The 25,366-nt window shown below is 30.8% G+C and overlaps 1 protein-coding gene across 6 annotated transcripts in view; it reads left to right on the forward strand.

Moving 5' to 3' along the window:
• The first annotated feature begins 20,700 nt into the window (after positions 1-20,700).
• LOC107845460 (transcription activator GLK1-like) overlaps positions 20,701-25,366 on the forward strand; it is a 7,641-nt gene continuing 2,975 nt past the window's right edge. The window contains exons 1-4 of one of the 6 annotated variants that reach the window (XM_016689802.2): positions 20,701-21,433; positions 22,056-22,355; positions 23,050-23,190; positions 24,505-24,747. In XM_016689802.2, the coding sequence (XP_016545288.1) occupies positions 22,065-22,355; positions 23,050-23,190; positions 24,505-24,747 (675 nt within the window). In that variant the 5' untranslated portion in view covers positions 20,701-21,433; positions 22,056-22,064. 6 annotated transcript variants of the gene reach the window in all.

The raw sequence follows: 25,366 nt of genomic DNA on the forward strand, positions 1-25,366 counted from the left end.
CGCTTCAAGATAGGATCCGTTGGGAGTTCACAATCCATATACTTTCTCAAATCTTAATTTCAATTTCAATCAACCTTGTCATATAGTGATTACGACCAAGGGTTTTATAAAGTATTTCATTTTCTTTCAAAATTAGTGTTTCTCAATGGTACCAGTATCTCATGAATATGTATGTAAGAAATGAAGATGTAATTCTCACAGCCAATCAATATGAAAAGTATAATTAATTCAATAAGGTATAAATAAGAGAATCAACTCAATATGTTAGTAATTCATGATATAAATTCTTGCTCGAAACGACTAGAATAAAGAGTCGTGTAGACATATATAATATCATTTCAAACCCCTCACTTGGGCATCACCATAATAATAGAGGCAAATAAGGATGATAGTATCTATTTAAGCCGGCATTACAACTATAATAATGATATTTGATGCATAATTAATGCCTAAAAATATCAAATGAAACCCCCACATAGGCATCACACTAAATATAATCTCTAAAATCAACACTAATATGCATCTAAGCCCCCACATGGGCAACGCGATAATAATAACTTCAAAATACAATTTTCATATCTAATTTTTCAACCCATAGCATGCCTTACAAGAATGGTTAACTACTCACCCCAATCTGAAGAAAGTCGTATCATACCCTACCTTAAAGAGCTAAAATTCTAGTCTAGTATCACTACCCAAGGCTACCTCCTAGTCGTGACAATGGTGCTTACGGTCACAAGTAACCAAAAGCTAACTCTTGATATGGTACTTGCTATGAGCACTGAATAAAATATGAACATAAAATATGTGCGAAAGATAAACTAGTGAAATCTATAAATCTAGAATACTGAAATATGAAATACTAAATGTCTGAAATGACTGATAAGAACTGAAAGTAACTTATTTTCTATCTAACTATTTTGTTTGTATGTCTGAAAGCCTATACATTGACTGAGAATTTGATGGGACAAGCCCCTAACTAACTCTGAATGACTGAAATATAGAAGCGCTGAAATGACTAAAATATACAATTCATGTCCTCAATGGATGAGGACTAACCACTACTGTTGCTGAATGTCGTTGAGCTGTCTAAGAATAATCAAAAAACTATGCGTCTGAACCTATGTTATAAGACAACATAGCACAAAGAAAAGTATGTGATCTGTACTTTCAATGTACTGGTATATGAGATGAGGGTTGGCTGGAACATAAGATAACTGGGCATGAATGCATGAAACATTAATATAAGAGAATACAAGACCAAGTATAAATATGATGCTGAAATAATCTATAAAACTAAATGACTGAAATATGTATAAAAGAATAACTGGGATTTTTTACACTTCTCAAGCAAATCTGAATTAAATTATACTGAATATTGTACTGAGACTGTGAGAGGCATCATCTAATCGACATGCCCCAATCTGAGCAAATTGGGGTCCAACCTGTAACCCAGTTGGAAGGGTGTTAGTACCGCATCACAGGTACTAAATCTGTTGTGGATCCACTAAATCGGTGTCTCGAAGGACTAAGGAGTCACCCTCAATTGGCAGGTGCTCTAATGAGATATGTTCCAACCCTCAACTGGAAGGTAGAAATCTCTATCCTACGCTGGCTATATAGTTATGGAACTCAAGGACTACTACTCAAGTCACACCCTCTACGGACAGGTGAGCCCTCATCCCTAGGTTTGCTCGGTGCTAAATCCTACTCCTAAATAAATTGACACTGACAATGGACTGGACTAAATTAAATACAACTGAACATACAATTAGCATTGCTAATCATGGTCTGTTTATAATAGTTTACTGAATGATAGTACACATGGTTAAACTGAAATCATTTCTGAGATACTAAAATCATGTAAAATAACTAGGTTCGGGTGTTCTTAACCCACCGGCACTGAATGATTTTTAAGTAAAATATTACGTTTGCATTACTGTAGTATGACATCACAATTCAAAGACCTAAAACATGGAAATTTCACGCGAACTTTTTAAGATTGCATGCTAGTCATGGTGATGTTGAGCAAAATAACTTTGTTGGTGGTGAAAGTAGTAGGTCTGTAGGGTCTAATAACTATCAAGATACTAGAATGACATAAATGGTACATGATGCTTTGGGATACAACACGGGGACAAATTTAGGGGAAATGTCGAAGATGTTCCCACTAAAGAAGCACACCATTTTTATGAAAAATTGCATGCTGCAAATCATCCTTTATTTGACGGGTGTTCACACTCTCGATTGTTTGTTGCTGTTAGTTTATTAAGTATTAAATCTAATTGGGTTATTGCTGAAAAAGGGATGGACTCAATGATATACCTTATTAAAGAGTTAGTTGACCTGCTTTTGAGGTTCTTGATTCTTTCTATAAGGAAAAAAGAATGATGTCAGAGTTAGGTCTCTCCTTGGTTTGAATTGATTGTTGTAAAAATGGTTGCATGTTATACATTAAGAAAGATGCTAACTTAGAGTCCTATAAGTTTTATCAACACCCACGCTATTAGTGTGGTTGTTGTGGAAATAAAATTGCTATTAAACCGATGCATTATATACCTCTAATACCAAGGTTGAAGAGGTTGTATACTTCAAATAGTTCAGCTCCTCATATAAGATGGTACGGTGAAAATAGAAAACCCACTGGTGTGATGTGCCATTGATCTGAAGGAGAGGCTTGGAAGCATTTTGATGCAACTCAGCCAAATTTTGCAACCGATCCACGAAATATTCGATTGGGATTATGTGTAGATGGTTTATCATATTTTTCTGTTGGTGCTACATTATATTCATGTTGTCCAGTATTTATCACCCCGTATAATCTTCCTCCTTAAATATTGATGACTAGTCGATATATAACTCTGAATTATGTTGTTCCTGGCCCACGTAATCCAAAAAGCAGAATAGATGTCTATTTGCAACCTTTGATTGATGAACTAAAAATTTTTTGGCATGAGGGGGTTGAAACTTGAGACATTTTTGTTAAACAAAATTTCAATCTGCGTGCATATCTAATGTGGACTATTAATGATTTCTCTGCTTATGGAATGTGGTCTGGGTGGATGACTTGGAAAGTTGGCTTGTCCATGCTGCATGAAAAATACAAAATCTTTCACGTTGAGACGTGGCAGGAAAATTCATGATTTGATTGTCATCGTTGTTTTTTGCCACCTAATCATGAGTTTAGTAGACTGAAGAATGCATTTAGAAAGAATAGAACTAAATATGATGGTCCACCTCCAAGGTTATCTGGTCATGACATTTGGGAGATAATTCAGGATTTTCCAAAAGTTAGCGTGGAACCAATGTATAGGTTTTATAGATATGGCATTTCACATAATTGAACTAAGCAAAGTATATTTTGGGAGTTAGAATATTGGCCAGATAATTTACTTAGATATAATATTAATGTCATGCAAACTGAGAAGAACTATTTTGACGACTTGTTCAACACAGTTATGGATGTTACCGGCAAGACAAAGGATATATAATCCTAAGGAGATGTTTTGTTAGGATTAGTAACTTACAATTCACTTTGCATGATGCCACAAATTACACAAGTGTCCAACTAATTACTAACAAATTTAATTTTTCTCTCTGCAAGATTTTTAATGTAAAGCTGATGCGCTATTAGTAATGATCACATGCAAGTCTTATTGTAGTCTTTATTAGAGAGTGCTTTACTCCCACTGTGAAACTTTTTGACACGAATCAGGGTTTAGTCAGAATCTAATGTAAAATCTGGACACCGGTATAAAATTAAAAAATCTCATTAGCGCTAAGCTTTAAATACTTCTAAGTTATGCTTCTTGATTTATGGCTTGATGTAATGATCCTTCTGGTTATTTTCCATGTTTCAGCTTATTTTTGCCGACAGGGCTTTCTTATAACTGGCCCAAGTCATTTATGACTTGCTGGAATTGATAGTTTAGTGACTTGGTAGCTCGTTTAGTTTTTAGAATCCTTTCCCGTTTAGAAGTCTTTGTTGATTTTCAATGGCCACCGAAAAAAACCTTTAGTAAAATGATATTGTATGGATAATTCGACTTAGCCAACGCATCCAGAATGTCAAATTTTACATAGTTGCATATTTGGTTTGTTCATATTGGTTCCGAATGCATCCCAAGGCATGGTCGAATCTTGGAATCAAATTTCAAGAGTCACCCATTGTCTGTCATGATTGTAGATACTGCGATCACGGTGGTTTGAGTGAGATCGCGATGGCTACGATCGCGGCCTAGCACGTATGCGCAATCGCACCTCCTTAGGGTTGGGCAAGGTCTATTTAAAGGCTTTTATGACTGAGAATTGGCCCCTTTATTACATTGCTTTGAGTGCCCAAATCCTAATGGAGTGTAAAATCCTTAAAGTTAGTCTTATGGGTTGATTGGGAGCTTGAATATCTTATGTATTCGAAATTAATATTAAATCTAAGGTAAGATTCCTTAAATTTTGATGTTGATTTCTTGATTTTAAGATCCAAAACCCCTAATGGCTCAAGGCTTGATTTTAGTCCCAAATATGATTATTTTGCATAAATTTCTTGAGGGTTATAAATCTCTAATGATATTTGAACAATGGGTTGATCTCGAAAATTCGTTTTCCGTATGTGCACCCGCTTGGGGGTTTTGGTGTCATTTTGGACCCAAAGCACAATGTTGCAATATGGGTGTTGTTATTCTCGTAGTAATGCATAAATTATGTTATTGATAGCTTGGCTCGTGGAAGAAGCTTTGAGAAAAGGGAAAACAAAAATTTTTGATTCGTGAGCTATTTGGATTCAAGGTAGGTTAGGCTTACTTGTAGTTAGATTGATCTTTATCATAGTATAATTGTGATACCTTGATAAGATTGGGCAGGGTCTTAGATATTGAATTGGTAGATGAAAATATATAAATGAGTCGAGTTACGAATTGACCTATTGGTCAATTAGTGATTTAATTCGAGACACTAATATTTATATTGTATTTTATTTTATTTTATTTATATATATATATATATATATATATATATATATACCTCTACCTTTTCAACGTTTTCATCTTTTAACATGAAAATGAAGGGGTTAGATAGGTTTGAAAGTTCTTCCGAAAATATTTCTTGTTATTTATCCTTGAGCCTTATTCATACTGCGCAACCAAATATATTGGGAAGTAGACTTATATATACAAGTAACTCAACATCAATCATGGTAATTTTATGCTAACTGATATTGTTGATTATTGATCGAGAAATTGGATAATTGATGAAGTATAATTGTCAATTAAATAGGAGAAAAAGACTTAAATATGCCATCAAACTATTTAAAATGATTCATCTATGTCATCCATTATAAGTTTGGCTCATTAATGATAGTTAATCATAAGTATTGGTACCTTACAATAAAAAGATCTAAAAAGACCCAAAAATTTACATTTACACTTACATATAAGTGAAGGTTTGAGTGTCCTACCAAGGGTAGTTTCATAAATAATATAAATGGTAATGGCAAATGTATATTGTTACAGGTGTCTTTTCCATTTGATTCTATTTTATTCCTTTAGTTTTTACTTTTCATTCATTTCTTTGCCTTTCCATTTCCTCTTTTCCCCTTCCATTTCCTGCTTTCAGCATAATTTCCAAAACCAAAATTGTCAAATCTCTTCTTCAATTAATTTTTCAAAACCTCTACTAAAATTCATGTATATATAATTGTAGTAAAGTTCGTGTATAAATATATATAAAGTTATTTGGGTTTTGCTTTGGCTGTTTAAAAAAATGATTTATGTTGTTAATCTTTCCACCACCTAGTATAGTCTTCTTTCTCTTTTATATTCTGTGTTTTCGATGAATTTTATTATTTTTTGGAAGTTTTATGTGTTTATATATATTGCATGTATCTAGATTTTAAGTTGGGTACAAGTTTTCTGATTTTGAGTAATAATATGTACTTGTGTTTTAGTTTTTGTGGTTGCATGTGTTATGAACAAAGACTAAACAGACAATGATATTTTCTCTTATTTTTTTTCATAATTTTTTCTTCGGACCAGTTACTAGCTGAGTTAACTTTCAGTTTTGTTGATTTTTCAATTTTGCATGTATTGTTGTTTATTTTTTCCGATTGTCAGTTCTTGATTCCCCCATAATTTTTCTTTCAGATCAGTTAGCTTTCATTTTTACTGTTTTTTGGATTCATGTACTGTGGTACGTTTATTTTCTCTGATTTTAAATTGTTGATTGAGATTATATTTTAATATCTGTCTGTGTTTTAGTTTCTGTGGTTGCATGTTTTATGGACAAAGACTAAGCATGACTGAATTTTGCTTTACTAGATGGAAACCGAAAAAAAGGTCAAATTAGAGAGACATTATAGCTCATATTGAAATTGGGAATTTCAAAACCCCCAAATTATAAGTGCATGAACCCATGTAGTTAATTGATACTTGCTTTCATATCGATATAAAGTGAAAGGAAACAAAATTCATTCAGTGTATTGAAAGTGAAGACACTAGAACTTGTAAAAATTGATTATCTTGATTTGTATAAATTCAGTCATATTTCATCCATTTGATTTTTAAATTTTCTGATACATATATATATATGATTTTTTTTTGCTTTCTTTCGATCATTTTATTTCAGCTATCAGTCTCTGTCGCGGCAGTTGTTGTTCTTGCATGTGTTCAACCATCTTGACTTTGGTGAGTATCAGTCTTCTTGAAGCATTTCTGATAAATCTAGTTAAACTCGACAAATTATGTAGTGATTTTTATCCTTTTAGCCATAATTTGCATATATTATTGGTGTCATGTGATGTACAATTTGTTGTCAGTGAATATATACATGGTCAACCCCACCTTTGTTGTTTAGTTTGTTAATATTTACTGGTTCTACACTTATCTTCTAATAACACTAAGAGAGTAAGCTTGACTAACTCAAGATTGTATTTGCACAGATTTGTTTCACTCTCTACCTCAATTGATATATGTACTGTAGAAGAGATGTTCCTATAGAAGTGGCGATAAAAGTACTGTGGTGTAACTATATTTATGTTGTCAAAAGTGGTCATTGTTTGCACGAAAATGAACTGTAATCTTCCATGATTAACTGTGAGTTGTTCCTTCCTCTTAAGCTATACCTACTACCTCATTTCTCCTTCAACTGCCAAGAACATGGCGGAGACACTTGGGTTTTAGCTTGTGACATGGATTTAAACTTGTATTCTATTAGAAATTATTGATATGTTGAACAATAGGCTGCTCTGAGCTTTCATTCAACATATCTTGTGCACCGAGTTTTATCTTTTATGTTTATTGATTGATACACGTTATAGCTGCTTGAATTCTGTTAATTCATTTTTTACCATCAAATCATGTTTGTCATTCTTGTGCCCTGAGTTTTATCTTCTATGTTTATTGATTGATATATGTGTAATAAAAGGATATGCCTCAATACTTTGAAAAATGCTTGTATAAAGTTCCTCTTTGTAAGTCGAGATGGAATTGATGCAAGATCAGTGTTACAAGCTCTACCTTAGTTTAAGCTTCGTCAGCTTAGAAGCATAGCTTTGTGTTCTTGTTATCACTAAAATAAAAAGTACAATAAAGTTGATTTCCAATTGTTAGCTCACATAACTAGGGAACATTCTGAATAGGCACAAGTATCAGTGAAGCCTAAGAAAAATGGAAATGGGAAAGGTTCCACCAGAGTGACTAGGAGTTCTAAAAAATACTAGAAAATTACTCACAATTGAATCTTTCATTAGTTTTAGTTCTTTCATGGATATTACTGTTGAGGGGTATTGTTTTCATTAGTTTTCAAATCAGTTTCAAACACCCAAAATGCAACTAATCAGAATGTATATGTTTATTCCATTGGGACCTTTTCAATCATGAATAGTCAGTTCTTCAAGTCCATAATTCCTAAATTTATTATGTTATGTTGAAGATAGTTTAATTTGATAAATTTATTATGTGATATTGTAGTCCGCTCCATCTGATTATCTTGATAGAAAAAGCTAACTTTTGGTTGTTGTTGTTTATGTACTTACCTATGTCTTCATTTTGTTTTCAGAGTTATGTTCACTTTAGCTAAGGGGTAAAAATAGTTCTACGCCTTTACTTGGGCTTTTATCTTAGTCTTTTCCTCTTATCTCATCCACATTGGATGATCTTTGAGATTTTGACACAATCATTAAGAAAACACCCCATCCATCCTGGACTTAAACCAGAGACCTGGCCCGTGAAGTAAATCATCGCACCTATGGTCCAACCAATTGAGAGAGAAGCAATAGATTCCTTTTTGGGAGTGATTTTCTACTATTTTTATTAATAGTTTGTGATGGAGATAGGACTTCCTTTTTCATACTCAATCTTTGATTTTTGAAACCTTCGTGACTCTTTCTGCTCCCACTCTATTTACCCTTTATTTTCTTACCAGAAATGCTCAATTTAATTTTCCGTTGGCTTAGTTCAGCTTGGTCCATTCACTTCATTTTCTTACCAGAAATGCTCAATTTAATTTTCCGTTGGCTTAGTTCAGCTTGGTCCATTCACTAATTCTACTTATGCATGCTCTTATGACTGGTTTTCTTTGTGAATATAGTTTTAGAGACCTCGGTATGTGAGACAAATGTAATAATCAGTTGTTTATAAATAATTCTTTTACATAAATTAATAACATTTTTTCTTTATCTAAATAGTTCTTTTGCAAGAAAATGAACTCCCAGTTGCAGATTGCTTTTCAGTTCGTCTTTCAACTTGATGTTCCGCTAACAAATGCAGTCATGAAATAAAGGTAATTAAACTTATACTTTGCATTTATCCTTTCTACCAACTACTGCCAACTATTAAATTTAGAACTCTTACAATCACAATAAGAACCCTGCTATCATCTTTTGTTGAATTGATTTCAACTTGGAACTCATGCTTAGTAAATGAAATACAACTCATGTTTGTTTATAACTTGATTTGGTACTATGTTTAGAACATAATGTTCACTATCTATTGATTATGGAACAATTCTCCTGTACTTCTTCAAGGTAATGATAATAGTATTGCATTTATCTAATCTGTTATGTATATAATGATAAGTCATCAATTTGATGACCTGCTACCTTTTAAACCTAAATTATCATGATTTTACATTGATTTGATGGTATGCTCTTACGTAATGCCCATGTATGCAGGTAAAAGTAAAAAGAGAAGATTAGGCAAGTCATTCAAATCATTAAGAGGCCAAATGTGAAGGAAATGAGTCATCCTCTTCGTATCTGCTTCATATCTGCTTTGGAGCTGCTAGCCATCTGCTCTTCATTCGTTTTGGATCCCCTCAAGCAAATCAAGGATGAGGTGGTAGTTTTGTAATTTTCATCAAATGTAGAGTAGAATTTAAAAGGAGGGTTTTAGCTCTTTTTTCAAAAACTAGTTTTCATCTTTTGAAGATAGCTTCTCTTTTAGCTTTTTAGCTTCTCTCTTCTCTTTTAGCATCCATTTTTTCATCTTTTGAGAATTTTTTACTAAGCTTGAATGAAAAATATATGTTAGTGGTTTTCCATTGAAGAATTATTAAACCCCCAAGTGTGGAACTACATTGTCTCTATTTCACATGGATGAAGTTAATGATAACTTTGGTATATTCTTATCCCTTTTATCTATGAGTAGCTAATTTTCAATCTTGGGGTTATGCTTGCTTAGGTAGTGGTAGTGCATGGATTTTAGCTAATTATTTTTCAAATTAGTTAGTTGTGATGGGTGTTGCATTTGTTTCATGAATTAATTAAGAGTTGGGGGTTACAAACTCCAACAACCCTAGAACCCATGCCATTCTTGAAAGAGAGGACATGGATGAGGAATAAATGCAACCAATAACTTAATTCATTTCATTTAACGATATCTCTTAGACATAAGGATGTTAATTGAGGCAATAGATGTGGGAAATTGTCACACTTGTGAGGTATTCGGAAGAACTCATTTGTGAAATTTGGTGTTGTAATTGAAAGATTGACACCAATACATTGACATCTATCCTACCCATGACTTTTAGCTAAAAATTGAATAAATGGCCAAATACCCATGCATGATCCCACACCTATAATTGCATAACCCCAAGGCTTATTCTCAATTGAATTCACTCTTAGCATTCTTCAACGTCAAGCTAGTGCACTAAAATTGAAGTAGTTTTCATTTATAAATACATTAAAACAAAATCCCCCCCCCCCATTTTACATTTTTGCATGCTTTATTCACACTACGGGTCATCTTTTAGTCGACTATCAATACTCTTGAGTTTTGAATTCCATGCTTTTACTCCTTATGGATTCGACCCCAACCTAAGATGGGTTATTATATTGACAACGATCGGTTACACCCATTCAAGAGTAATTTGAGCATTATCAAAAATGGCGTCGTTATTGGGGAGTGAAACATAGTTTTCACTCTTGTAGTATTTTTAGTTACTTTGGGTTAGCCATAGTGTTTTATTTTACATTATTTGGTGTTTTTGTTCTTTCTCAGGTGCGTATAATAGTATACACGATACTATGAGCCAACACGGTAGTAATACCAGGAAGGTTGATGGATATCTTGAGGATGTGGATCACACGGTAGTAATACACGATACTATTCATATTTCACCGGCGGAAGAAAACGAAGTGTTTAACGTTACTAGCATGATGCTTTATTTGCTTCAAATGAGAGGGTTATTTAGAGGCCAAGCTCATGACGATTTTAATCTACACTTGAAGAATTTTATTGATGTGTGTTCTCCATTTGACATAGCCCACATATCTCAAGAGTCAATCCGATTGCGTCTTTTCCCACCGGTTGTGTCTTTTTCCATTCTCTTTGACAGGAGAAGTGGTATTATGGTTTGTGGTCTTTTTCCGCGGGATCTATCACTACATGGAGTGAGCTCACGGAGGCATTCTTGGAAAGATAGTTTCCTCTTTCTCTGATGTTGCAACTAAGAGATGAAATCATCAACTTTCGCCAACTTAATGGTGAACCGTTATATGAGGTTTGGCAATGATTCAACAACAAGTTGATGCAATGCCCAAATCATGAGGTTCTAGATAAGAGTTTTCTAAATTTTCTATAGGGCATTAGATCAATCGAACAAGACGGTAGTCGATAATGCGGTCGGGGGTTCTCTTGATAGACTATCCTATGGTGTTGCATCAACTTTATTAGATCAAGTGACCAAGAAAAGTATAGGGTGGCACACAATAGATACCGAGGTCGCCATGGGGGCTTCCTCCATATCTTTTATTAACCAAGAGCAAAAAAAAAGATGAAGAAAGAGATGCAAATATGGCTAAAGTGATGACGCAACTTGATCTTCTTACCAAGCATGTGATGGGGGCTCCTCCTAAGGAGGTTAACACTGTTTATATATATATATATATATGACTTATTATATATTTCTCTTTTATTTCTACAAATTAACAAACTTATTATTTCAATTATACAAACTTTTAATTTCTCCTAACAACATTTAGTTCAAACTTGAAGATTTTTGTAAATTTTAAACACATCATGTAGGATTTTTGGTTGCAACTAAGATTCATTTTTTTTTTCATGCTAGTTACTACTATTTTTATTTTATGAGTATTTTCTTATCGGTTAAACCGAAAATCGAACTGCTAAGGACTAAAACCGATAAACCGAAAATCGATAAAAAATATCTTATTGGTTTGGTTATTTGTTTAGCATATTTAAAAACCGAAAATCGATAAACCAAACCGATAATATGTAAAACCGAATCGACCGATGCACACCCCTAGTCTTGGTACCTTACTATTACAAGATTTAGAACCACAAATATATATATATATATATATATATATATATATATATATATATATATATATATATATACATAAATGAAAAAGGGAGGGTAATCTTTAACTGATCAAAACCAACTATATTGTCAAATTTCATATTGTATATTCGAAAGAGATTGACCTTCTTACTTCCCTCGTGATGCACATGATTACAAGCGCCAATTTTTTAAATAAGTGATTGCGCCTTAAAAGACAAGTAAATTTGCCTACACTACAAAATTATTTCAACAGAGAGTGGTTAGTCCATAGGGCCGGTAGCAGGCCAGAAGTTGGGCCGATAGTGTTGGGCCAGGATATTGAAGCAGCTTGATGGGCCTGCTCCTTTTGGCCCAAAATCAATCTAAACCCTTTAGTTTACATGTTCCTAATTCCTTTGAAACGTGGATCTAAAATAACTTCTAGGAAAAATAACATAAGCATACACTTTAACTTACTATATTTACATAAATCTCCAACCTTAGAAAGTAATTAAAAAAAACTCAACTAATAATGTATCTTCATTGGATGTATCAGGAGTTAAATATATATCTCAACTGACCAAAATCGAAAAAATGTATCAGGAGCTAATTATGTATTTTTACAAAGAAAAAATGTATCTTCGTTGAATGTATCAGGAGCTAACTACGAATTTCGACAGATCCAAAATCGAAATTTTCAATAATTATGTAAAATATCGAGATATTCTGTAATTAAGATTCAAATTGCCGAAATTTTCTTTAATTAAAATTCAGACAGTCGAAATTTATGTTGTTTGCCCTAATGTTTAAACTTCCTTTATGTAACGACGATTTTAATATGATTTTGCAACGAAGTTTATTTACATTGACTTACTATAATACATTCAACACAACTGCTCACGTTAGAGCTTGATTCTTTTTCATGAACTAACATGTTTGCTTATAAATCAATAATTTAGAAAAACAATTGAAATTTTATTCGAAGACTAAGGGCTCATTTGTTTGCACTTAATGGAGGTCTGAATCTGAATGGTTCAGACTTCAGATCATTAAGTGCATTTGTTTTATTATTAAGATTTTAGCTCTTAATAGGTCTTAATCATTAAGATCTAGAATCAAGTCTTAATAGGTCTGAGAAGGTATTCTAGTGTTGGATAATATTCACCGCCACTCTATTCATAATCATCAATTACCACCACTAACCACCTCTTCCACCACCACCATTGTCAACCACCGCCCACCACTACCAACCATCTCTACCATCACAACCACCATCGATAACAAATATCACTACCAACCACTATTGTCAACCGCTACCATACCTACTACTTCTATTATTCTAATTATATTCACCGCCACCACCGTCGTCAACAGGACCACCATCATTAACCACTACCGGTCAATCACTACTATCGACCACCTCATCTATCACAACTAGTACCACCGCTACCTACCACTAATACATCACAACCTCCACACATTCTTCGGCCGCCACTACCATTGTCATTAGTAACGCAACCTCTACCATCGCTTCAACCACTACCATCGCTACAATTTATCTCTAATAACAACCATCTCCACCATCACAACTAACAACATCTCTAACTACCACCAACACATTATCAACCATCATGCATTCATTTTTCAGTCATCTCAATCAACACCTCCAACTATTAACATCAAACAACGTTACATCACAACCCCTATCACCACTATCAACCGTCACCATCATAACAACCATTACAATACCAACCATCACAACTATCAACACCAGCATTACTAATCACTAACATCAATCATTGTCACCGCAATCACCATTATAGATCATCTCCACTATCACTAACAAACATAAATATTTTTTCAATTAAATAATAGCTTTGTTGTATTAAATTACATACTTTTCTGATATATAATTAGTTTTTTATTTGAATTATATTTTTTATTTTATTATTTATACAAATAACTTTTTTTTGCGCATTTAGATGTTAAAAAACAAACAGTCTTAATCATTCAGTTTTCAAATCTAGAGACAACATCTTAAATATTCAGATGTACATTCAGATTCAGACATCTGAATCTTAAAAAACCAAATGCAACCTAAGGGTACAAAGGTTATAGTGATCAAATATTATATTCTTTATATACTTATGATTCAGAATGCATAAATTAAAAATTCTGACTCCGTTTTACAGGGACTAGTTTTAACTTATAAAAGACCTAAATGAATGAGTTGTGACACTTAAATTCCATAAGAGAGAAGTATCAATTACCCCCTGAACTTGTCACATTTTATTTATGGTACAACTGAACTTTTACTAGTCCTAAGTATCCCCCGAATTTGTTCTTTTAGTATGTCGCGCCACCCTTTTTGGCCCACTGTCCACTGCGTGTAATACACGCGAGGACACGTGGATAAAAACGCTGATGTGGCTGTCCACGTGGATAATACCATTCACTTTCCTTATATTTATCCTATATTATTGTACCTTAATTATCCGATTTCTCTCTAAAAAAATTATATTTTTTAATTTTCATCTACTCTAAAATAGTGAAAGGTATAATTTACGTTGATCAAGTAAGCTATTATTTAAAAATTTATATTTTTTTGTGTGTTAAAAATATGAAATTATTTTTTTCAAATTAGTGTTTCATAATATAAAATTATTTTTTTCCGGTTAGTGTTTCATAGTAGTTTTTTTATTAGTGTTTCAATTAGGATTTTGAGGAGACTCACATACACAAATACGTTTCTTATTATAATTAATGGATTAAGAAATTATAATTTAAGTTAGCAGTGTACAAAAATCGAAACAATAAAAATGTTATTGATTTATTGTTATTGGGTTAATAATTTTTTAATGATTTTGTAAAAAAAAATTATTGGGTTATTGATTCGATTTCGATTTTTATATTAAGTTATTGGGTAAACCGATAACCCAATAAGATTATATTAAATTATTCTATATATATATATATATATATATATATATATATATATATATAAATAAGTAGGATTTTCGTTGCAACTAAGATTCGATTTCTTTTCATGTTAATTACTACTTTTTCTATTTTATGAGTATTTTCTTATCGGTTAAATTGAAAATCAAATCGTCAGGGATTAAAAGTCGATAACTAATATAACTATATTTATTATAAGTATGTATCTTAGTTTCTTTAGTATTTGTTTTGTTAATATTGTTTAAAATATTTGTTTCGATATTTAGTACATTGTTTTAGTTACAATAACTCATATGATATATCTAATTACGATTACAAAATTGAAGGAGTTTCAAAGGAATGAAAATTGAAGTTTTAGATTGAATTAATAAACGGATGTGTTTTTTTTAATTAATAAACAAAAATTTTAAAAAATTAATAAACGGATGAAATTTTTATTTCATAAACTAATTAATAAACTGGAGTTTTACAAAATTAATAAACGATGAATTTTTTTTTTTAGATTGAAAGTAATTGAGAAAGAGGGATAATTGAATTTTTTGAAAAAATTAAAGGAAAATAGATTTTTTTTCATTTTTTAATCATTAAAAATGTTAATTTGGCATAAAAATACCTCCATCACACGCGTGATGGAGGTTGAATTCAAACATTTTGCCACATCAGTATAAAAGGGGCACGCAACATACTAAAAAAAACAAATTCAGAGGTACTTAGAACTAATCAAAATTTAAATATACCATAAATAAAATATGATAAGTTCAGAAAGTTAATCGATACTTCTCTCATATAACACCCAAATGATTGAGTTTTGGTACTCTCAAAACCGAGCAATAATTATAATAGAGGAACATTTTGGATCACAAAAATTTAGTTTCAAATGACACATATGATAGTACATTGTACTTTGTAAAATGAAACCTCTCAAAATAAACAGTGTTTGCATGGTTCCCCAAAAATTCAATAATTACATGGAACCATAATCCTTAATAATGACTTGATACATATAGAGCCGGGCCAAGGCCCGGTGGGTCAGCCCGATCCGACCTATAATTTGATAGGGTGAGCTTCAATTTTTGCAGCCCATTTAAGAATAAGACTTTTTAGTCCAGCCCGGATAAACTCATGGCCCGTAGGGCTTGACGAATGCGGATTAGGCTAGTCCGTGGGTCGACCCGTCAGTCAAATAATAAATAATTTAAAAATAAAATAAAATACTGAAAAATAATAAAAGAGTTAAAAAACAATCAAGTTCAATGATGACCATTGATCGGTTTCATTAACAAAGAAAATAGAAATTGGAAAGTTTCCGACTTTCCTATCTAATAAATAATAAAATAATTAAATATATATCGCTAAAACATAAAGAGTACATTGTACTCTTCGCTTTCCTAATTTCCTTAGTTCAGCTAGCCGCCTCCTCTTCACTATATCTCCCTCAACGCGCCATCGACTTTCAACCGTGATGTTTTCGATTGAGTGGTGCCACCTCTTCGTTTTCTTCCTACTTTGGGTGATTCGAGCTCTGACTCCCTTTTGATTAACAAACATTAATACTATGTGTTATTGTGTGATAAATATTTATGTTTATTAACAGTGTAAAATTAAATTATAAAATATTATTTTTAAAAAAGTGGGCTGGCCCGTGAGGCCCATAACCTACAGGAGGCTTGGTGTTTTTTGGCCCGCTATTTAAATGGGTTAATCCGGCCTGACCCGTCAAATTCAAAACCGGTATGGACTAAACCAGATGAGCTGGGCCAACCCATATTGACAGCTCTAGATACATACCCTGAGAGCGTATTTAAAATTTAAATTTAATAGAATTCGATTTTTAAAGTTTTATATGTATTTATTAACTTTCAAAATTTAGGAGTTATGAAATTAAAGCTACATCCCACGTGCTATCTTGGGTTTTAGTGTAAGGACATCATGCGCACATATAAACACACTTCATCATCTTAAAATACTATTTTTTTCGTCTCAAATTATTTGACATATTTATTAAAAAAATTAAAAAATTATCTCAAAATAGTTGATATATTTAAGTATTCAAGAGATAACTAACTATTTTTTTCAACTATATCCATATTACTTTGAAGAAAATTCATCTAATCAAATTTAAATAAGATCATATTAGTTAATTTGCACTTTTTATTAATTTCTTCTTAAAATTTATATAAAAAATCAACATGTCAAAGTAATTTAGTAATTTAAGACATAGAAAGATGTCTTGCACTAAATATCTCTAATTAAAGGCCACTCATTTTCTAATTTTGGATTTTAGTGTAAGGACATCACATGCTAATATATATTTACTTCTTGCATATCAAATTATTTGTTGTGATTTTTAAAAATTATTATTTTAAATTAATTATTATTTTAGAAGTTTAAGATAAAAGTTATTTTTTATTTCCACTTTACTCTATCCTTAAAAACTATAAACACCACAGTAGAATAAATATTAATAAAGAGAGATTATATTTTAAGATATAAATGAAGATAAAATAGTTAAAACTTCCTTTTAATCAATGTTTTTTTGTAAAGATGTGTAAAATAGAAACACGTAAATGATTTGAGATAGAGGAAATATTGAATTAGAGAAAATTTTAGTAAAAATAACATAAATTCCGACAGTTTGGAGCTTAATTTCAGAAAATCTCAATATTTTTCATAATTATTAAAAATTTCAATTTTAGGTCTGTCAAGATACATAATTAGCTCCCATTACATCTAATGAAAATATATTTTTGGCTTTGTAAAACATACATAATTAACTCCCACTATATTTTTTTCGATGTTGAGTGTGTCGAGACACAATACATCCAACGAAGATATATTTTTTTCTTGTAAAGATACATAATTAGCTCTGAATATATTTTTTCGATTTCGGGTCTGTCGAGATACATAATACATCCAACGAAAATATATTTTTTTCTTTGTAAAGATACATAATTATCTCCCGGTATATTTTTTTCGATTTTGGATCTATCGAGATGCATAATTAGCTCACGATATATCCAACGAAGATATATAATTAGTTGAAATTTTGTGATTATTCTGTAAAGGTAGAGATTTATGTAAATATGATAAGTTAAAGTGTATGTTTATGTTATTTTTCCAAAAATTTATATATGGTTTTGTATAGGAAAACAACGGCAAACTTATGTGGTTTCTTGGAAGATCTTCTTTTTAACATATTTATTTGACACAAATTTAGTTAGGAGATTAGTCTTAATCATTATGTTTATATTCTTTTGGCATGGTAAAGTGACACAACAATTTAGGAGACTCCTAGTTGTTTTGTTTATTTTCCATTTTAACATAGTTAAATGACACAACAATTTAAGATGGTCCAAATTGTTTGTATCTATTTTCCTCTAATATTAACATGGTGAAGTGACACAACGGCTTAGGAATCTTATTGTTGTGTCTATTCTCCTTTTTAACAATATATATTTATTTATTTAATATAAACTTTGATTGATTTATATGGATGATTCAAATCGAATTTAATTTCAAAGTATGAATTTTGAAATGATTTATATGGATGATTCGAATCGAATTTAATTTCAAAGTATGAATTTTGAAATGATTTATGGTAGGATAGAATATGAATCGCGGAATAAGAACGCAAATATGTATAATACATGAATTAACAACACTGAAATGATAAAAACATTGAGACCAAAAACTTGATTTAAATCAATAAATCAAGTCAAGTCAACTTAATAAATCACAAATCGATTTGATTTGATTTGGTTTGGTTCGATCTTAAAGTTTTAAAAACCAATAACATTTGATTTGGTTTGATTTTGATTTAAAAAAAAAAAAATGAAACCAAACCAATAGATAAAAACATACTTAAAATTTTATATATTGGAGATTAATTAAACTTTATCTACTTTCTCCATAATTTTAGTTATTTCAAGTTCAACACTTATTCAAATAATTAAAATAAAAAGCTGGCTCATTTGGTTCTCCTAGTCCATTTAAGTTTAAAGTAAAAAATAAAAAAAGTTTGTCTTAATGGAATCAATGAGCTGCTATTTTGTGAAATTATAGGTGCATTAGTAGTTTAGAGAGTTGTTAACTGCTATAGCTTATGTGCTCGTTGCTTTGTGTTACATGAACATATTGTTTTATAGCTAAAAATACATTCATAAAATCCACAAAATTAAACTAAATCAAACTAATAGAACCGACAAAATCAAAATCGATAGAATCTATACTATAATGATTTGGTGTGATTTTGAATATTAAAAGAATCGTCTTTATTGATTTGGTTTGGTTTCAATCAAAAATCGATTCAAACTGAACCATGAACGTTTTACACACTCACACACTTACACCGACCATGATAACGTAAGCAAACACTGTTAGACCAGACCGTACATGTCACGTTGGCACCTCAAGTGAATTGTGTTCATTTTAAACACCTAAAATAGCTATAAAATATGTCATTTTGGCACCTTTTGGCATCAACTCTGATGTGTGCGTCTTAATCACTGTCAACATGGATTAAATGACCAATTGATTTGTGTCAACTCATTTTAAATCGCCACATCATTATACACACCCACGATTAAATTTTTTTATATAAAAAGACCAAAATACATGGCAATTGTGTCCAATGAATTAATGACAAGTGTTTTATTAACCAAATAATTACAAAAAAAAAAAAAAACACATTATCTTCTCCACCCAACCTTCTTTGAGCTTAACCTCCATTAATGGAGATTGAATTTTTCAAGAAAGATAAACGTACGTTCTCATTCTCTAACGATGACAGATCCGCATTAATAGCTTCACGAATTTCAGATATATGACAAAACATACGGAGAAGGAGAATGCCAGTTCAATTATAAAATTAATTAACGAAAGAAAATATAAATACAATTGGGAGCTGCTTGAAACTAGAATTCGAATTCATATATATGACGAAAAATACGGAGAAGGGTCATTGTCCAATTAGAAAATTAATTCACGAAAGAAAACATAAATATGATTGGGAGTTGCTTGGAAGAAAACAGATACTTTACTGGATGGTTGCTTGAAAGTGAACCTTTGCAGACCATATTGTATGTTAATAATATTCTTTAAGAGTTAATTACCATATTGATACAATACTTTTCGTTTGTGAATTAGGAACTCAATTTTATTAGTTCTTTTCAAAAGTTAGAGATTGAAAAAATGGTGGAAGATAATGGAATGAAAAATGGAGAAGAAGAAGAAGAAGATAAAATTAAATAAAAATGGGTAAAATAAGGTTGTCACGCGCCCAAATACGAGTGTAGAACACTCACTTTACCATGTCAGTGAAAGGTGTCATAATGACATAGTTAATGACTGATTTAGATGTTTAAAATGAGCACAATTCACTTAAGATGTCAAAGTGAAAACTCTCAAGTTGAAGAATCTGACAATGTATTTGATCTTTTATATTTTGTACTTTTTAAAGGGACATACACACAAACTCATACACAACAGCAAGCTAGAAATTTTAAAGAGGTTTTAAAAAAATTGTTTTGTGTTAGATTATAAAAGAACAAACAAAAATATCACAACTTCTTAAACATTTGGAGAGTTGAGTTACTCCCTCCGTTCATTTTACTTATCTATCTTTCTACTGTTATAAATATTAAAAAATAATAAATTATAGAAATAATTTTATTATATTACTCTTTTAAATATAATAAACTTATCAGAAAAGTGTCAAATATACCCTTTAAGTTTAGAATTGATTTTAATATATCTTTTTCTATCTTTGAGCTTTAAAATATCCTTCTCATCCCATTATAGGTTTTATTTTATCCTTTTCCTTAACAGACTTTTAAAAAATAAATTAATATTTTCATTTAATGTGTGTTAATTTTTCTTATTGATTGTAATTTTAATTAATTAAAAACTTATTATTAATTACTTCCTTTGACAATTATAATAATAATTAAGTATTGTGGTGGAATGAATATCTCAATTAATTTGCCACAAGTTATGGGTCCAAAGTAAAATTTATGAGTTCACTAAAATCTAGTTAGCTTTTAGTGAAGCTTAGTTAGCTTTTAGTCAAGTTATAAGCATATATCACAAATTTATCAAATATCTATAACTATTTAATTATAGATTTAACTATTATTATATATTAACTTTTACTTCTTCTCATCCATATCAATCAAATGCACAAAAAAAAAAAAAATCTACTCATAAAACAGCTCACCAACTCTTATATACTAGATTTTTTTTCTATCTTCAAAAAAAGTCATCCACAAGCACTTTAAAAATTATGTTTTCTAATTCAAGAACATGCAAACAAAGACAAAAGAAAACACAAATCACACACACACCTTATATACAAGTTGTGGTGGAAATTAAATCTTTAGACCCTCCAAACTTCCCTTATAACTTACATTATTCCAACAACAAAAATGAAACAAGAAATAGTTTTAATACAACCCACAAAAAACAAAATTATTCTACGTATAAGTTCCAATCCAAAACTTCAATTCTATATTGTTGTTTTACATACTCACACAACATAAGATGGGGGTGAAAGAATTGTTGTTCATTTGAAGATTATAAATCTCACATTTTAATAATTGTAGCAGATAATCTGTCTTGTTATCAATATTATCAAGTTTCAAACTTTAAAGAGGCTCTTACCCATTGATATCTTTGAGAGTGAGTTCATTATCTGTTGTAGCAGGTAAATTATCTAATTTTCAAGATTACCAAGTTTTGTTGATAACTTTTCATAATAGGTAATCCTTCTTCTTTTTAAGATTTTAGTCTCATACTTTAATGGGAAAAAGTCTGAAATATACTTGAACTTTGGCGAAAAATTTGCTATAACAGCCTCAACTTTGTGGCGATCCTATGACCCCTCTACACCAATTATTACTGTATTTCTATGACATATATTTGCTTATAAGCTGGATCATTTCAGATTCTCACGCACTCAGTGTGCGTGTAGTCATGCAGTGGTCCAACTGACAAATATATGTCACAGAAATACGGTTATAAATGGTCTAAGGGGGTCTGGGGACCACTGCAAAGTTGAGACGTGTTGTAGTAAATTTTGTCAAAGTTCAAATATATTTCAAACCTTTTTTCCTACTTTAATTAAGGACATTCGCTTAACTAATGATATTCTTTGAGTGACTTGATTACACAACAGATAATCCTTCTTATTTTCAAAATTATATTACAATTTCACATTTTAAAAGGAGGCTTATCTACCGATATTCTTTTGAGTGACCTGATTATCTGTTGTAATCTATTTTATATTTAAGATTACTAATCCTTCGTATTTAATTAATTACTTGTAGTATATTGGGATGATGCTTGTTGTATCTACACCATTGAGCTACAAAAATGAAAGGGGAAATTATGATTTATTTCAAGATTTTCCTGATGGGAATTTAATCGACACCATTGATTTTGATGACTTTTTTGAGGGAATCAACGATGGAGATTTGCTGCAAAATTTGAAAATCCTTGATGAATTTGATATTAGCAAGAATAATACAACTACTAATCTAAATGTGAAAACAAAGTCAAAGGAAAATGATAAATCCAAGAAATCGTCAAGCCAAATCAAGAATCCTGAAGGGAAGAAAAAAGTGAAGGTAATTTTTTTTTTGTTATATTATTATTATTTTTGAAAAAAAAAAAGATAATTCAAAAATATCATCTCCATGCTTCGGAATTTAGGTTTTTCTGTAAGAGTTTAAGTTATATACATTATAGCGTAATGAAATTTTGCATCATTATATAACCTTTGTATGTTTTAGCAATTAGTAGTTTGTCTCACTTTTAAGATTACAAATGTCACGTGTTAAAGAGGTTAGATTATATTACTTGTTGATCGATATCTTTTGACTGACTTGATTATCTGTTGTAGCAAAGAATAATGATTTACATGATGTCGATATTCTTTGAATGACCTGATAGTATAAAAAAAAACTTTTATCATGCATGTAATCCATGAAACTAAAGATCACTAGCTAGTTATAGTCAATTTCTATGAAGAATTTAAGTTATTTATATGGATAATGTAATAAATTTTTAATAAAAATATTGTGGGTAATTGACCTTTTTTCCCAAATGAAAGTTTAATTTCTTGAAGTATGTTGTTGTTGTTCATATTGTCTCTCTTCCCAATTTTGTTCAACATGGCTGAGACATTACATTATTATATTTTCCATACTTGATTTATTATGCTTTATTTAATTCGAGAATCTATCAAAAATAGATTTACGTATATATTTTCATATATTTTATTTATGAGATTACTCTGAATAAGACGTTGTTGTTGTTAAGGTTGATTGGACTCCAGAGCTGCACAGGAGATTTGTAAAAGCAGTAGAGAAATTAGGTGTGGATAAAGCAGTTCCATCAAGACTTTTAGAGCTTATGGCTACTGATGGTCTCACTAGACATAACATTGCCAGCCATCTTCAAGTAAATTTTCTTCGAAAAAAACTCAGTCATTCTTAATTAGAGATTTTGAGTTCGAGTTTTGAATGTGAAATTAGTATCTTATTAGGAAGTGCTCTCCTAGATGTGAAAGTTTCCGATTAGCGTGAAACAGGTACCGCACATCAGACAGAGAACCAAAAAGTAATGATGTGAAGAAATATTTATATAATCATCCTTAATCAGAAATCTTGAGTTTAAATCTTGTATATGGAGTTATCTTATAGCGAGCATTCTCTCCGATATAATGTGAGAATTTCGATTGGAAGAATCCAATTTTTTCCCACTTTTTTCATTAAAATGAAAAAAGAAAATCAGATAAAAGTGATGAAATTCTCATAGTCAAATGCTTATTTAGTCTCCAATACAACTATCGAACATCGAGCGAAGAAATAAAAAAAAATTATATTTAAAAAATAATACTTATATCGAGGGAAGAACTAAAAAAATATTAAACAATTATACGTATTTTCTTGAGTTTCAATACCTTTTAGGTTGTCATTTTCCATATATGAGAAAGGCAAGAATACTAATTTAGTATTTTCTTTAAAGAGAAAAGATAATTTCTTGCCTGAAAATTTGCTCATAATAGAAACATGTGTGAACGAAAAAATGAACAATTAGGACCTAGTTCAAATTTGCATCTTCTGAAGGAAACTCTTATGAATCAATGAGAGATTTCGAATTTGAATATCTTAAAATGAAAAAAATAAATTATTAGGACCACTGCCTTTTAACTAGAAATAGACACTACAATGCTAGCATGTCACAGTATTGTTTTTTCAAAAGTATTCTAGTTCAATTAAATTTAGTTTAATTTATTTTTGATGTCTATGTCGAACACCAGATGAAAAAAAGAGAATTATGAAACTAATAAGAAAACTATCTCCAAAAATAGATCATACAATGCTAGAATGTTACAGTATTATTTTTTTGTAATTACTCTAGTTCAATTAGATTTGATTAATATAATAACTCTCTTCATTTAAAATTTTATATTTTAGTTTTAATCTGTTTTAAAAAAAAAAATTAGCTTTATCTAATTAAACCTAGAAAGTTTTCATACTTACATTCTTTTGATTATATTGAAAGGAGGGAGTATCTTTTTAAATCTTATTGTTATATGAGATAAGTGTTTTTTTATATATATATATTATTAGATTCTGTTCACATATAATAATAAGTAAATTTCCTCAATAAGCATGATATAGTAACTTGAAAAAAGTTATGATGATATTAAATTTGTTTATATTTTTTATGCATGTAACTCAAATTCTTATTATTATTACACATATGCAGAAATATCGAGCTCATCGAAAACATTTATTAGCAAGGGAAGCTGAGGCAGCAAGCTGGACCCAAAGGAAGCAAATGTATGATGGAGCCATTGCGATCGGAGGCGGAGGGAAGAGAGTTATAATGAACCCATGGTCTGCACCACCAACCATGGGTTTTCCACCCATGGCTCATCATATTAGACCCTTACATGTTTGGGGGCATCCATATGTAAATAATTCTTTTTGGCATCCACATTATCAAGGAGTGAGTTCCTTTTATATATATATTCTTTATTATTTTGTTTTCTTCTTATCTTATCGTATGACTGGACACAAAGTTTTAAGTTAAAAAGGAGAAAAAAGTTTGAAAATAAAATTTGTTATAACACGCTTAAATTTTGCGGGAATTCTATGATTCACCTCGACTATTTATTATCGTACTTCTGTGTCATATATTTGCCTAACTGGACCACTATGTGAATACTCATACACTGAGCATGTGAGGGTTTGAAGTGGTCCAGTTGGACAGGTATATGCCACAAAAATACGTAATAAATAGTCGAGGGGGTCATAGGATTCCCGTAAAGTTGAGGCGTGTTACAATAAATTTCGTCAAAATTTAGGTATATTTCTGACCCTTTTCCCTTAAAAAAAATGAAAATCTTGAAAATTTATGATTATATAACATATTTAACATTTATACGATTATATTATTTTGAATTTCTTATGATCTAAATATGATATAATATTTGTGTGGTGGTTAAGTTAGTGTAACAAATGATTTTCCCTGTGAGTGGTACTCAAGGATTGATTCTCTTGTTAATCAATCGAGTTCGTCACATCAAGCTTCTCTTAGGGTTCCAAACAAATATATTTATATCGTT

Source organism: Capsicum annuum, chromosome 10, assembly GCF_002878395.1.
Source record: "Capsicum annuum cultivar UCD-10X-F1 chromosome 10, UCD10Xv1.1, whole genome shotgun sequence".
Taxonomy (NCBI): domain Eukaryota; kingdom Viridiplantae; phylum Streptophyta; class Magnoliopsida; order Solanales; family Solanaceae; genus Capsicum; species Capsicum annuum.